The 15,417-nt window shown below is 41.2% G+C and overlaps 1 protein-coding gene across 3 annotated transcripts in view; it reads right to left on the bottom strand.

Moving 5' to 3' along the window:
• ACSS3 (acyl-CoA synthetase short chain family member 3) overlaps positions 1–11,714 on the bottom strand; it is a 92,039-nt gene extending 80,325 nt beyond the window's left edge. For 2 of the 3 annotated variants that reach the window (XM_063322861.1, XM_063322860.1), the window contains exons 1-2: positions 11,262–11,708; positions 3,304–3,448 (exon numbers count right to left, since the gene is read on the bottom strand). In XM_063322861.1, the coding sequence (XP_063178931.1) occupies positions 3,304–3,448; positions 11,262–11,575 (459 nt within the window). In that variant the 5' untranslated portion in view covers positions 11,576–11,708. Of the gene's footprint in view, positions 1–3,303; positions 3,449–11,261 lie in introns of all 3 variants that reach the window. The other variant, XM_063322859.1, reaches the window with a different exon arrangement.
• Between the last annotated feature and the right edge of the window lie 3,703 nt (positions 11,715–15,417).

A 15,417-nucleotide genomic window follows, 5' to 3' on the forward strand; every position in this document is an offset into this window, starting at 1 on the left:
TCCTTATTTCTTCTGGGTATCTTTACATTTCCCTAATACTACACAGATTCAGTAATATTTCTAACAGAATTTGTGTCTCCCTTATCTCTTCCTGCCATCTCACTACTGGAATTAGAGAATCTCCCATACTCAAAACCTTCACTTACATCTCCATTTCACTGGCTTCAGTTCAACATTGCAATCCTCATTTAAAGGCCTATAACAGGCACCAATAAAGAAAAAAGTCCAACCGATACATTCTGGAAGACTGTTAGCCTTAAATCTGCCAAATTCCTCCTCTCTGCATTTGGAAGATTTCATCTGTAACAACATATAATTAACACACTTAAAATGCAACTGTATGCACTATGTACAACTTAACTTTAACTAACTGTAATTCTCAAGACTTTCCAAGTGCGAAGGCAGTATAGTTGTATGAAATAGCAACACAAACTGATCTTGCCATTATTTACACCAATAAAGAATTGCTGAAATTGTCCTGCAATCCTTCTATTCTAGTTCTGCCAAAAAAAAACACCAAAAAATGTCTCCCACAGGTTGGGCACTAAACATCCACAAGCTTCCAACATTTCTCTCATTTATAGTTTAGCGATGCTTAACATTAAAACTGCAGCATCACTGTCGCTCTTAGATCTGAGGAGCAGTGCAACAAGTAAAAAGGATAAGGATAATTTGCAGGCTTCCTGTGTACATAGCTCAAGCTATCCTGCCCTCCCTAAGGAGCTACGTTATCTCCAACCAAGCACCTATGTCATTTTTTTTTCATCCTTATCATGAGGAGTTTGATCCTGGACCAAACGATCCAACCTGCTACAAAATTCTGCATCTTCCCACCCTGTGACCCACAGTTATCCTACGTCATTTCTGCTGAATCCATTTACACACTCTTCTTTTATTACCAAAAGTCAGAAAGAATTCCACCAGTTCAAGAGCTGATCTTTTGTAGAGACATTTTAAGCAGGCAGCCTCTGATAAGACACCCTCATTACACTATCAGCTTATTCGCCAGACAGACTACTAAACACTCGTTGGACGTGGACAGTCCAAACAACAATCTGCACACAGATACACACCATCAGGCTATTTTAAATTGGGAAAGGAACTCATGAAAGAAGGCAAAAGGTTTCTTTCCTCACCAGGAGGTTCGTCAACTTTGGTCATATGTCTGATCTGCACTCCTACTGATCTATAAGGAAACATGCAGAGCACTGAAAGTCTATTTCAACACGACAAGATATAGTACTTCTAGCTTACACTGAGCAGACTGAGAACACAGTGACAAGCAGTGCCTGAAGGCTGTGAGCCAAACGTCATCACCCACGCTCCACAGTGGTATGGCAGGCCTTTTCGCAAAGTCCCTCCTAGACCCTGCAAGATCTATGACACGAAATACACGAGCCCATGTCTTTTCTATTTTCAGCAAATCTCTTTGTGAATATCTTTGTTATCCGGTGTCCAATAGTTACCAGGTAAACCAAGTTAAATTTATTCTACAGCATGGACTAGACAGCTTCAACAGAGAAGACACTAACCTCAAATCCTGCCTTTCACTTATATTCCCTTTTGATTAAGAAGAGCAAACTGTAGAGAATACAAAAATCATAGTTAGATAGGACTCAGATACCAGCAAGATTATCATGAACTTCTGAATGTTCTGCTACATACACCCAGAAAACCTAAACCAGTTCTTCCATTCAGTTTGGTAATGCTGCTGAAAAGAGGAAACGTGGAGGAAAGGATGTGTATGTCAATTCGCAAAACTTTCTCATTCTGCACAAATCGTCCATATCCTAAAACATTTAATATACTTATAGAGAATACAGAGACACAAACTTAGGAGACTTAAAACCAACATCGAACTTAAAAAGCAAAACTTTTCAAGTGCTTTGCAGAGGAAATGTCTACAGAGAGTCCACTTAAGATAATTTACATTAAAATGTTGCATTACTTCATTAAAATAAAACAAGTATGTATTTTCATATGCATATGTATGTAGAAATTGATTTCATATATACATATATATTTTGTATATATTACGTGTATATTATATTTATATATGACACACGATATAAAACTGTGTATATAAAATTATAATTTTTTTATAATATATGGTACATATATATCTCTAAAAGAATAAATAAAATTACATAAGGAGCTGGGCCCTTTTAAAGTCTCCTGATTTTGTCAAACATGGAAGGTAGTTGTTCTAACTCCAGCACACTGTAACTTCTAAGTTCTTTTTTGGACTTGGTAAATCAACTGAAAACTGGTCAGGAGAAAATGTTTTCTGTATTTTCGTTAAAAGGTAGAGTACAGTACAGGTTTATCATTTTTTGCAGCTGTATGGCTTCTCTTTTCTTGCAACAGTGGAATAAAACCCCATAAACTCAATTACTGTATTGTGACTGTATTACTGTATTACTCCAGACACTAGGTGCATATCTGAAGTAGAGTGAGTGCGTTCCATTCACAGTAATGCATCTTGCACACTGAAATACATTAAGGAAGAATATGAGTCTGACTCCATCATTTCTTTGTGCTCAATGTTAAACTACATATAGCTGGAAGAAAAAGCCGGCTAAACGGAGCAGCGTGAGGGAAAACCACCAGCTGATGGCTGAGAGAGCAGAGAACCTTCAATGGGGCAGACTGCAAACACCCATGGTGGCAACAACGCGGGCTCTGGCACTGAGTAAATCTGAATGGGCTGATGCAGAACAGAATATTCACGACCCAAGTTGGGGGAAAGCTGCCTCAGACGATGGGAAAGTCAAAATTCACGGACTTTCCAGGCAGAAAACTAGTGTGGGGCCACCAGCACCCCCACCACAGCCTACGGCAGGGCAGAAGGTGCAGCTCTCTTTACAGCTCCTCCCTGTCAAATTTCACTTGTTTTTACACTCAGTTGTGTGCAGCAACAGCCAAGGTATGCATCTACATTTCTGCTGGAACTGTCTTCTTGTTCATCATAGCAACTGTCAAGTGACTTGTCCAATACTTTGCTTTACCTTTTAAATATGAAATAAGAAATATTAAGGGGGAAAAAAAGGGAATCCAATAGAGAAAAGTTCAAAATTTAACCAACCAGGAAAAAAATTATTAAACTGCAGAAGAAAAAAGAAGAATTAAAGGAAAATCAAAACCTCTTAGATGCAGTGTAATCGGGTACAGGTATTGAAGCTTATAAATCAATACTGAACACAGGAAAAGGAATAAACTAGCAAGGTTTCTACCTCTCTAGTATCTACCTGCTGTGCAATATTTACTGCCCATTTTCAGTAATAAGGTTATTCTCAAACATACCTGTTCAAGAAGTTCCTTATATGTTATTTTCTCTTTGGTGTTTGTTACAGGACTGTCATAAATAATAGCAATTTGGTCTCCTCGTCCATTCTCAACATGACGATCTACAGCATTGTAACAGATATTCAGCTCTCCACCTACAAACCTAAAAAAGAAGTAGGAAGTACATAACAGTGAGCCTTCCAAACTGATAACACTATATTTTTTGGATTCTTTTTTCTTTAAGGAACGAAAGCATTCAATTAAAATATAGCTCATAAAACATTATACTCGGTTCAGTGAGTCATTTTTTTATCTATAACCTCACAATTTACTCAAAAAGCTAAATAAGCTATTAGTGAAAACAGTGGAAGTATTGTACTTCAGCTGACCTAACTAAGAATCTGCTAAATTTGGTCTTGATTTAATTTACTTTGCATTAAACATTCTGATTTTTATAGCTACCGTTTCACAGAAAAAGCATACATTCACATAAAATAATCCGACATTATGAAAATGTGTTATTACACTACTTTGTATTGGCATGCACAAATATCTTTTTTAAGAACAGGTTCAGGACTCAAAATATTCTTATTCGTCCCTTGGCAATAACAGTTAAGCATACAAGCATCTGTATTTAAATGAAACTGACCCCAACAGTTATAAAATCTTATAAATTTGTCTGACATTCATAATGCATTTGACATTACCGTGTTTTACATCAGTGATTTAAAATCTTCTATAAAGTGGTATGAGTCATAGCCTCCTCAACAACCAGACATTTACAGAAAATTCTCATCTTCTAATTAAAGAAAACCACCTCACAATCTCAGGTTTCATTTTTATTGTCATTTTACACAGAAAAAGAAAATTCAAGTGTAGCATAATCCTCAAGTAAGAAAATACAGAAGGCACCAGATACAAAGATGGCTCTACTAACCGGAAGATGACATGGAATCTAAAAATTAAAGTTCACTCTAAATAATGCTCTTTGTATTTGTTTTTCTATGTGCACATATCTCTCTACAGCAAAAAGAAGGGCAACACACAGAAGAAACACACTTTTGAGTTTCCAAAAAGTTCTTTGGGGACGCTCACTGTCATAATGTGATAGTTATACTGTATGTGGAAATAAAAACAGATGGCCTAAAGTAACCCACGACTAGTTAAAAAAGTATTTCCTTCTTCACATTTCCTGTCTAGTAAAGGACTCCTCAAAATTAGGATATCTGATATATTATTCATATATCCATATGGACAGGTGCCATAGGATAGCCTTTCTCGTTAAAGAATGGCAATTATTAAAGCAAAAGCAGTCAGGATGTGAAGTATGCAGCAATCTTTTACTGTGACTCCTTTACAATGCCATTAATAAGGAGAAAGTGGGGGACCAGGAAAGCAACAAAAACATCCTGTACTGCAAATCCCTTCCCATAGAAGAACTGTGTGAACAATAAAGGATCGGGAGTTGTTTCATGTAATATAGAGAAACTCTGTATTACTGTCATAAAAGTTGTGTAGGATTCAGGTCACCCATTGATTTTTATATCAAATCACTGCTGGACGATATGAACAAGGGAACAAGACAGCGCAGTACCTGGGCTACTATGCATAACCACTAAAGAATGGTCAGAACATCAACAATTACCAGAGCTTGGATTCTTTTAAAGATAAATGGCAACATCAACACTGACACATAAATGTTTAACAATCACTTGTGAACAAGTACCTGAAAAAGATGTGACTGCGAGTTGAAACAAATAACAAGACTATCTGGACAGTGTGATGAGAGCTTTGCTACCCTGTTTAGAAGGATGGATCAGAGATCTTATGGGATCAGAGAATCAAACGTGCACCTACCATGACCACAACTGCAAGACTTTGGCTTCTCTACTGTCACCCAAGGACATGCTTAAATACCTCATTCTGGCTGACAAATAAAAGCTGCCTGGCTTTGAAAAGCTGCCCTGTGCTGCTGCAAACTTCTGTTGATGCAGTGATTCCCAAGGAGATGCATACCCGTGAGGAACTTTGATTCGCCTGAATAAGCTTTAGTTGGAAAGAGACAGCAGCATGAAAGCAGGACTCAGTTTTGGAACAAGGACACGAATGAGATGCTTCTATTTAAAACAGAGGTCTAGAATCAAAAAGAAAATACTCCAATAGACTGCAGAAGATCAAAGGTGGATCTGCAGAACGTTAGTAAGAGCTTGCCAGTAAATCTTGCCATAATAAGCAGGACTGTAAAATGCTAATGTGTTGCTAACCAGGCAATTATCTCAATGCGGCTTACCAACTGAGTCCAAGCCTGAAGAATCTTATTTTAGGCTGTGTTCCTAATGCTGAGGAATTAATAACATTCAACAAATGCAGCAGGGGAAGATTAAAACAAATAAAAAGAGTAAACAGCAACAACTCTGATACATAAAAGAAACTGGATTTAGTTCACTAGCAGTCTCTTTGAAGACCTCATCCACCTTCCACTGGTGCTATGATGGGAAAAAAATGAGAGGGTTCTTCCTGTCAAAAATCACAGCAGAATTTAAAACTGGTTATAATATCAGAACAGCTTGCTTCACAGCAACATTTTAAAACAGTAATTCTGACAGGATCAACCTATCCTTTTGGTCTTTTTACGCATACATCCATGAAAGCAGCAGCCTTTGATAATCCACATTATGCATAAATTATAACAAGGCTTGTTTTAAAAATAATTTGAGTGTGGTTACCCACATTAGGACCCCCCTGAGGCTCTTTAAAGCTACCTACAGCAACCACCTAGGAATTACTGCCTCTTCGTGACTGGGGCTCAGCACCTCCCATCTCACCCCGGCCCTGAGGTCCCACAGGGTTTCCGTTGTTTCACAAACATGAATCTGAAGCACATGCACTTACATCTTTAATCATACCTTAAAATGACTACTCCATTAACCTTTTAGAGGTATGAGTAGAAGAGGGCACGAAAGCACTGATCTTCTGTTCACGTTTTACTCTTGGCAAGTCAGTAAGTCAGGTCTGCCAAAGCGGATCGCCATTACATACAGCTTAACATCTACCATCTATGGCCTGGAAATTTTTTTTAGTACATTCATTATTTTTTTGGATGTGACAACAGCTTACTTGCTAGTAATGAAATAAGTACAGTAGGGAAGAAGGCAATGGATAATTATCTCTTAATTCACTTTACTCAAATATTCAAAACTTATGCTTTAATTTCCAACACTACCTGCTGTCTTAAGCACCAAAGCTGTATTCAGAGATACTTTTTAGTCTTCACTCAACGGCTCAGAAGGCAAGACAATTAAGAATAAAAAAAAGAAGTTAAAGGTTCTGAATAAAGCTGGCATATATGCAAAAGAAAAAAATACATTAAAATTATTTTGCACCATAACTGTAAAAAAAGCATATTGCTAAAGTCCTTTTATGCCATGCAGGGTACATATACTTCTCCAAGCCGCATTGCCAAGAATCAACTGGATTTTTTTTTTTAATTTTTCTTGATGAAGTGAGAACAGAAACTGAATAAATTGTTAGACAAAACCACAAGAATATTAGATATTTTGAAATAATCATATGTTAACTGATCTAGCCACATTTTTTAAAAGTGTAAGCAACATTCGAATAGCAAGCTGTGCAACACTCCTAAAGTTCAAAGGTGATTTTATATTGCGCTGATGTCTTCAAATCGGAGAAAAAACATAACTTTCAAAATTGCCCTCTGCCTGCATGGATCAGGAAAAACTGTTTCTATCATTTCTAAAGAAATTCTTGCTTAACCTTACTGACTGGGATTCCACAAGGCCGCACAATAATCTGTTCAAGTGTTTCACTACCTTTGGCATTAAAAAGATTTTTCTTCCTAACGTCTATAATCTACATCTCCCTTCTTGCAATTTATGACTTCTAATTTTGATGTCTTCAAAGCCAACTCAGAGAACAGTTTTGCCTTCATCTTTATAGCCAAATTCTCTGTAGCAGATGTTACACCTTGCATCTCCCTTCTGGCTTCTACACCAAACAATTCTAATTCCTTTATCCTTTTCTTGACCAATCATGCTTTTTCACTCTTCTCATTATTTTTGATGTGGGCAAAACCAGGTGATGTTCTGCGCCGTACCAGCCACCAATGCAGGTGAGAACAGTCAATGGTACCTGGCATTTCTGCTTCCACAGAACAGCCAGGGGATGGTGACACTGATCACATACCTTTCGGAAATCATTTTGCAACCCACTGACATAACACTGGTGTTTCCAATGGAAAAGACTAAAGTAAATGTACCAGGGCATGCTGCACATTTCTTTCATGCTCTTACAGTATTTAGAAAGGATGAATTGGTATTTGCCTTATCTCTACATTTTAAATACATTAACCGCCTCCTTCAACTTCTTCAACTGAAGTAAATGACACCAGGAAATACATGAAAAGTATCTGTTTCTGTAAGTTTCACGTTTGGCAACCAAAACCAAAGATAATGAAAATAAATGGATATTTATTAATTGATCTAATATGTCTCCAAAACCAGAGATAAATTCTAACTCAAGATGCACATACATGAACCTCTTAATACCATTTTTAAGGTCTCTATAAACTGCTTCCTAGTTAAACCTCCAAACCAGTACTACATCTTTACCCTGTTGACCAGCAAGCTACCTTTTTCTTGGAAGCCTGGTGTCCTCCTCAGTTCTGTTCTGTACCTCTTTGTTTTCTCTTCAGCATGACACTGTCCTGCACAACATCCTTGTCTATGAAGTGGAGAGACATGGATTTGATGTATGGACCACTCGCTGGATAGGGAATGGGCTGGATGACCACACTCAAAGAGTTGCAGTCAATGCCTCAATGTTCAAGTGGTGAGCAGCAATGAGTGGTGTTCCTCAGCGGTTGGTACTGGGACCGGTGCTTTTTAATATCTTTGTCGGCAACAATGACATGTGGATTGAGTGCACCCTCAGCAAGTTTGCTGACACAACCAAGTGGGGTCGACATGCTGGAGGGAAGGGATGCAGGGGGACCTGGATACACTTAAGAGGTGGGCCCTTGCCAACCTCATGAAGTTCAACAAGGCCAAGTGCAAGGTCCTGCACCTGGGTCGAGGCAATCCCAAGCACAAATACAGGTTGGGCAGAGAATGGCTTGAGACCAGCCCTGAAGAGGAGGATTTGGTGGTGGTAGTTGATGAGAAGCTCAACATGAGCCGTCAGTGTGCGCTTGCAGCCCAGAAAGCCAACCACATCCTGGGCTGCATCAAAAGAAGTGTGGCCAGAATGTCGAGGGAGGTGATTCTGCCCCTCTACTCTGCTCTCATGAGACACCATCTAGAGTACTGACTGCATCCAGCTCTGGGGGCCCCTACATAAGAAAGGCATGGACCTGTTGGAGCAAGTCCAGAGGACAGCCATGAAGATGATCAGAGGGCTGGAGCACCTCTCCTATGAAGACAGGCTGAGAGAGATGGGATTGTTCAGCCTGGAGAAGAGAAGGCTCCAGGGAGACCTTATAGCAGCCTTCCAGTACCTAAAGGGGGCCTACAGGAAAGATGGGGAGGGACTCTTTATCACTGAGTGTAGCAATAGGACAAGGGGTAACGGTTTTAAATGAAAGAGGGTAGATTTAGATTAGATATTAGGAAAAAATTCTTTACTGGAACAGATTGCCCAGAGAAGTTGTGAATGCCCCATCCCTGGAGGTGTTCAAGGTCAGGCCGGATGGGGCTTTGAGCAACCTGGTCTAGTGGGAGGTGTCCCTGCCCATGGCAGGGGTTTGGAACTAGATGACCTCTAAGGTGCCTTCCAACCCAAACCATTCTATGATTCTATGTCCTCTGAAAAAGCCTCCTGTATCCTCTCTCTCTCTTATATTCAGTCTTTTCCTGAAAGAACTTATCTATGTGTCATCCTGCCAAGCACACTGAACGCTGGTAACCATCCGGGACTTCAGAGGCATTAGAGTACTACACTAGTAACACATACAGCCTGCTATCACTTACAGTGAACATAAATAAAAATAGAAATAAAATTCCATGTTGTACATTAAGACATTAAAAAGTATTACACAAATTTGAATCACTTGATGTTTCATTATCCGCAGCAGAGCAACAGACACCTGACATCCAAACAATAATTATGACCTGATGTTGAGTCTTCAGAGAGTTGCATCTTTGCATAATCCCATAGAATCACAGGCTGGTTCTGTGAGGGGACCTCTGGTGGGCACCTGATGCAATGCCCCTGCTCAAGCAGGTCCACCTATCCAGTAGACCAGGACCGTGTCCAGATAGCTTCTGAATATCTCCAAGGATGAAGAGTCCACAACCAACTCTGTGCCAGTCCTCACTTGCCATCTAAAAAGTGTTTCCTGATGATCAGAGGGAACCTCCTGTGTTTCAGTTTGTGTCCATTGCCTCTTGTCCTGTCACTGGGCACCACTGAAAAGAGCCTGGATCTTCTCACCCTCCCTTCAGTTATTTGCTCATGTAAATGAGATAATTTCAATCTGTGGCAATCTGCAGCCACAGAGGGAGAAAGATGCAAGTGAGACATGAAGCCAGAAAAGACCCCTGTCTTCAGCCAATGAAACTTTATCGCTGTCCGAAGACCAAACAACTTCCATCTGAGACGTCACAATGCTTTATTACTTTCAGCAAGCAAGCTTATCATGCTGAACAAATCAAACCACATTTGTTTGTCAGAATCTGATAGCAAAACAATGCTCACTAGCATGTATTACGGTCTCATTCCCTAGTTCTTAAAAAGCAACCATTATATTGACTTCATCACCATTATGTTGAGGAATGCCAGAACCAGTGAGCTTTACTGGTCTTTAATTATGTAGGCAATCCTACTTGTCCTTTTTGAAGAGTACCGTGACCTAGAAATGAAGGTCAGTGGACCACAGGTCTCCCTACGCAACCATTTTACTACTTCTGACTGTTCATACAGCCAGACTGACTTAAAGGGATTTATTCTGGCTTGGTGCTATTTAACATTCAGCTTAAGATATGTAAACAATTTTCACTACTAGAGATGCCAAGCAATAACGTCAGACCAATAACAAAGCACTCTGCTGGTTCTGTATCTCTTCATTCGGGCAGATTTAAGAGTGATTAACATTTTTAATTATATTTTGAAAATTATTAGTATTTCTAAATTAAAATCAAACCAGAAAAATACGAAAATGGCACAGAACACCAATGTACCAAAGACGACCCTCACCCTGTGTTGCCTTTTTTTCTCCTGTATCAGCTTTTCCTTGAGAAAAGAGCATGATGTGAACTTGCTGAAAAAGAGGTGGCAGCGGACAACACAAAATTTTACCAGGTAAATTGCCTTTGACAAAGTACTGAAAACTCTATACGTTAAATTATAAGATATCACATTCTGCCTCAGGGCAGTTTGTCATTCACCAAATGGAGATATATATTACAAAGCCAATGCTTTTGCCAAACATTACCTTAATCGCATCCTTTTAATTATGACCTACTTAGACAGCGTTTAAGATTAAAAAACTCTGAAAGCCGCCGTGTCTGTGTTTTCACACACGTACCTCCCCCGGCACCGGATGCCCCACGCCTGGCCCAAAAGAGGTGGGATGGGGGAGCATCAGGAACATGCCCCCGTGTCACCCAGACAGGCAGGGACATCACACCCGCACAGGTGTACGTCACACCTGTCACAGGTGACACAGGCTAAGTCCCCTCTCACCCCAACACACTCACCCACGCTGCTTTCAATCATTAAGCTTAACCGAGCGTAATCATTAAACTCTTCCATGCTCTCCAGCCATCTCCTCCATCACCGCTCCCCTGCTGACCACCCCAAATATGTGCTGGGGCGGTTTGGCGTTAACCAGGCGACCCCCGCACCCAGCACACCCCCGGCGCTTCGGCAGCCATCTCTCCCCGTTACAGCTGGGCTGGGCACGCCCGGCCCCGATCCCGGTCCCGGTCCCCGCCGCCCCGGGGGGACACCGCCAGACTCACCAGCAGGCGCTCCCCGGGCCGCCCCTCTCCAGGGTGCGGGCCCAGGGCTTGTACCACTGGATCTGCTCGGCGGCTGCTCCCCAGACCTTCTCGGGCTCCGCCACGGAGGACCTGAAAACTTCCTCGTACTCGCCCAGCGCCCGGGACGAGGCGGCGCGGCCGCCGGGCGGCGGGCGGCGGGCAGCGGCGGCCCGGCCCGGGAGCGGGTTCCCCGCGCAGGGCCGCCCCGGCCGCCGCCAGGCACCGCCGCCCCCCCGGCCCGCCGCCGCCCCGACAAGTTTTGGCAGCGCCGGCAGCCTGCCGAGGAAGCCCATTTTCGGCGGCCTTCAAGTGAGAGGAGCCACACGTTAAGGCTCCAAAAAGCCCCCGGACGGCACAAGGCTGAGCGGCGGCGGCTCCCCGGGGCTGGCGGGGCTGCCCTCACGGCGGGCCAAACCGCCCCCGCCCCGCGCTGCGGCGCTGTACCCCGGACGCCGGCTTTGGTCGCCAGCAGTCGTGGGGGCGCGGAAGCGGCTGGGAGGAAGGCGGCAAGCGTCGCCTGAGCCGCGGCCGGGGCCGGGGCCGGGGCCGGGGCCAGGCGAGCGGCGGCCGCTGCCGGGTCCCGTTGGGGCGCGGGCGGGCGCCATGTCGGGGCGGGCGGCCCTGTCAGCGTCTGGCCGGGAGCGACGGCGCAGGGAGGCTGAGAAAGCAGAAACCGAGAATCTGAGCTTATTTTTGACTTAACGATTCGTAACCATAACACTCCTCGAGTGTTTGAGAGACGTTCTTGCTTTGAGAAAACTTCCCGCGATAAAATGAGGCATCCCGTTTGTACGAGGAGAAAAAGTTCATTCTGTTTTCCACAAGACCTCCGTCATCTGTAGTGGATCTTCTGATTTGCTCATTTTGTCATATATTTAGAAACCCTTCCCGAGTTTCGGTGGTAGTGTTTCAGAGTATTATAATGCACAAGTCAACTAAGACATACACCAGCTTCAAAGATCTTTTTTGACCCTTAAGAAATTATTTTGGTGCTATAATAGGTCTATCCATTACAAGTCTCTCAATAAATCCTTCCTGCAATCACATTATAGGAAATGTTATATGGCTAAGGGGAAGTGTATAATGTGTTTTATATTCACGGTTAGCTTAGGCATCTGTTACCTGACGGTTGTTGAATTAGTGCAATAGGAACATAAAAATATATCACAGCTCAAGGAATAAGGGGATGAGAAGAACTAGGGTGTTCACCCACTACATTAGGTTTAATACTTGAAATCAATTTCTTATCCCATCTCAAAAAAAAAAGAGGGGTGGAGGATTTGGCCTATGGTGTTCATCAGAACTTCTACGTCACCTTCAAAATCACTGAAAATTGTTATGGAAAGGTGACTAATCTTTTTGGTGTCTGCTCAGAAATCAGCACACGCAGGCTTAGACTTACTTGAGGGTGTTCATGAGCCCACGATGTGGCTGAATCCAGTGCAACGACTGTCGACCTGAGGTGTGCAACCGGTGGACTTAATGAGAGCTATCAATTGCCTCAGCCCAATTTGTGAAGCCCACTCCCCGAAATCAAACTATTAGAGGTACATTATGTCCACTCCCAAGGAACAACCCCACGTATTAATTGCTTTACAAGCTACCATCTTTCGATCACCAACACTTTGATGCCCATCTAGTTAGGAAGGGACCCATAGCAATTGGATGCAGCCAGTCTCTGGGTGGTGACAGCAATCTGTTTCTGAGCTGGAACAGCATCTGTCTTTTCTCTACTAGGGAGAAAACTGTGAGGCTAGGCTAGCTAAAACATAGGCACTAACACTGAAAGAAGTATCCTGAGATTTAAACACCTAATGGGTTGTGTCTGGTGATGCCAAATATTTCTTGTGGTGTGGAAGAGCAATACTAACCATTTTTCCACTCTGTCCATAGTGCGCCTTTAACGTGAAGGTATAAGCATTTGGCAAAGGAATCGGCATCGCAACAGTAAACACTCTGGTATTCATTTTGAATATACGCCCTACTAGAAATTATACACCAGGGGTGTAGAGGATACAGATGAACTTAATCGGAACATGAAGTGCATGAAATTCCTATTTTAGCTAACATCCTAATATCTGTTTCCTGAAGGAATATTTCTAATGAGTATCTGTGGAACATACTTCATTAATTAAACTCATCACAGCCCATACTGATATCTAAAAGGGTAAAGAAGGAATTGCTAGTTCTCCCAATGGCATGCTAGTAATTTAAGGTTCACTTGCAAATGCTGTTATAGGAGATTTCTGAATTGATGAATTTTGCCTCTAAGGATTTTTTTCTTTTTTGCAAAACTTTATGCTTCTGAAATTCACACTCAACAAAGAATTTTGAAGTAATGCCAAGTGATTACCCTTGTAGCTGTAGACTTCATTGAAAAACATGTGTGTTTCTAGGCATAGATCTAGCAAAGAACAAACTGTGGAATGTGGCCTGGGTACTTCTGCAATTGCAAAATAATTTATCTGAAGCCTTTCTTTTGTTTAAAAAAGCATTTTTTCCACAGCTGTATCCTTTGGTGTAAGGCACGCATGTTTGAAGATATACGTATGTTGAAAAAAGATTAGTAGAAAAGCATTATAAATATCATCTCCTGTACACGAAACGCTCCAACTGTCCTAGTGTACAAGACTTCCAAACTTTGATAATTCATATTTCAGTTAAAGTCCTTTTGTAAGCACAAAGTAAAACTGTAGTTAAAGAATTAGTACATATTTTAAATCCTTTTGCTATGGTTCTGTACTACCGTTTGTCGAACTCTTAGGCTGTGTCTATCCCAAAGAACTGCCAGTCTTGCAGGAATAAATTTCACTGTCCTGTATACCATTGATGTCTAAAACATAAAGGCAGTCACAGTTTTCTACAGTGTGCGGTAGTGTGCAGAGTTAAGTTCAAGTCAAAATAAACTTTTCCATCTTCCTGAAAGGTGATTGAAGTAGTAGTAGTAACCGGCACCTTCTAAGGTACATAAGTAGATAGAATTATTCTTCCAGTTTAATAACCAGTCTTAAATATGTCCCAGCATTACTTGAAATCCACTAAAAATCTTGTACAGTATTCAAAATAATGAAATTATTACTGCAAAAAAAACATATTTTGATAAAACTTTTCAAGTAGATATTTTGGCTATTTTTAGTGAATATAAAAGATGGCATGGTTTGTCCTGCAATTGTAAGATCTGGTCATAGGGAAAACCAAACCAAAACGAAACAAGCAAACAAAACCAAAACAAACAAAAACCCCCACAGAAATACCTGTATTCATCACTCTTCTTTTTTTGACTGCTGCCTTCAAACCTAAAGATGCCTTCATGTCAGAGGTCTTCCAAATACTTATTTTTTGCAGCACTCAGAATAGTGATGCAGTGCAGAAATCAATGTGTCCATGGTGGATCACCTGCCTGCCCGTTGAAGTGCTGGGAATTCATGACCTTCTGTTGATTTCGGTCTTCTGGAAATGAGTGTGTAGTGTGCTGGGAGACAAACGATGAGAACTTATAAAAATGCTAAAATATCTGTCTCTGCAGGCAGAAGGCACTTTTTACAGGCTTCTGGAAAGCACTGAAATGAAAATCTGACTCAGTCCAGGTGAGAATGAGTTAGAGATCCTCTGGGATGAAAATGGGATTTTAGTATCAATTATTACTGATGTTATCATTTGATTCCTCCCTGAGGAGGTCTTACAGTTCAGGACAACCTGTATTTCATCCATATTTTTCCAGATCTAAGTTCTGTTTCAGAAAGCTTCTTGGGCATATGCTTAGCTTTATTCATGTAGGTAGTCTTACTCACATAAGACCCTGCTAAATCTGAGTCAAATGTTCAGACAGCTTTGATAAAACTCTGCTGGGCAATGAACTGTTATACTTTTAAGTTCTAAGAAGACTTTGAAAATGTGAGAAACAAAACCAGATAGATAATGGGGATTTCTTAATTTTTTAAAAAATACTGAAAAAAACAACACACCACCTAACAAATCAAGTACATGAAAGCAAAATCGTTTCATGCAAAAGCAAAATTTATGATATGTCCTTCAGTATTTAGGCATGCTTGAGGAAGAGTCCATGGTAAATTCCATAGAGGAAAAGTTGAATTTTAGCTTCTGCTTTGCATTTCTGCTGTTGTGGTTTTAACTT

The sequence above is a fragment of the Chroicocephalus ridibundus genome, chromosome 1, assembly GCF_963924245.1.
Source record: "Chroicocephalus ridibundus chromosome 1, bChrRid1.1, whole genome shotgun sequence".
In the NCBI taxonomy this organism is placed as follows: domain Eukaryota; kingdom Metazoa; phylum Chordata; class Aves; order Charadriiformes; family Laridae; genus Chroicocephalus; species Chroicocephalus ridibundus.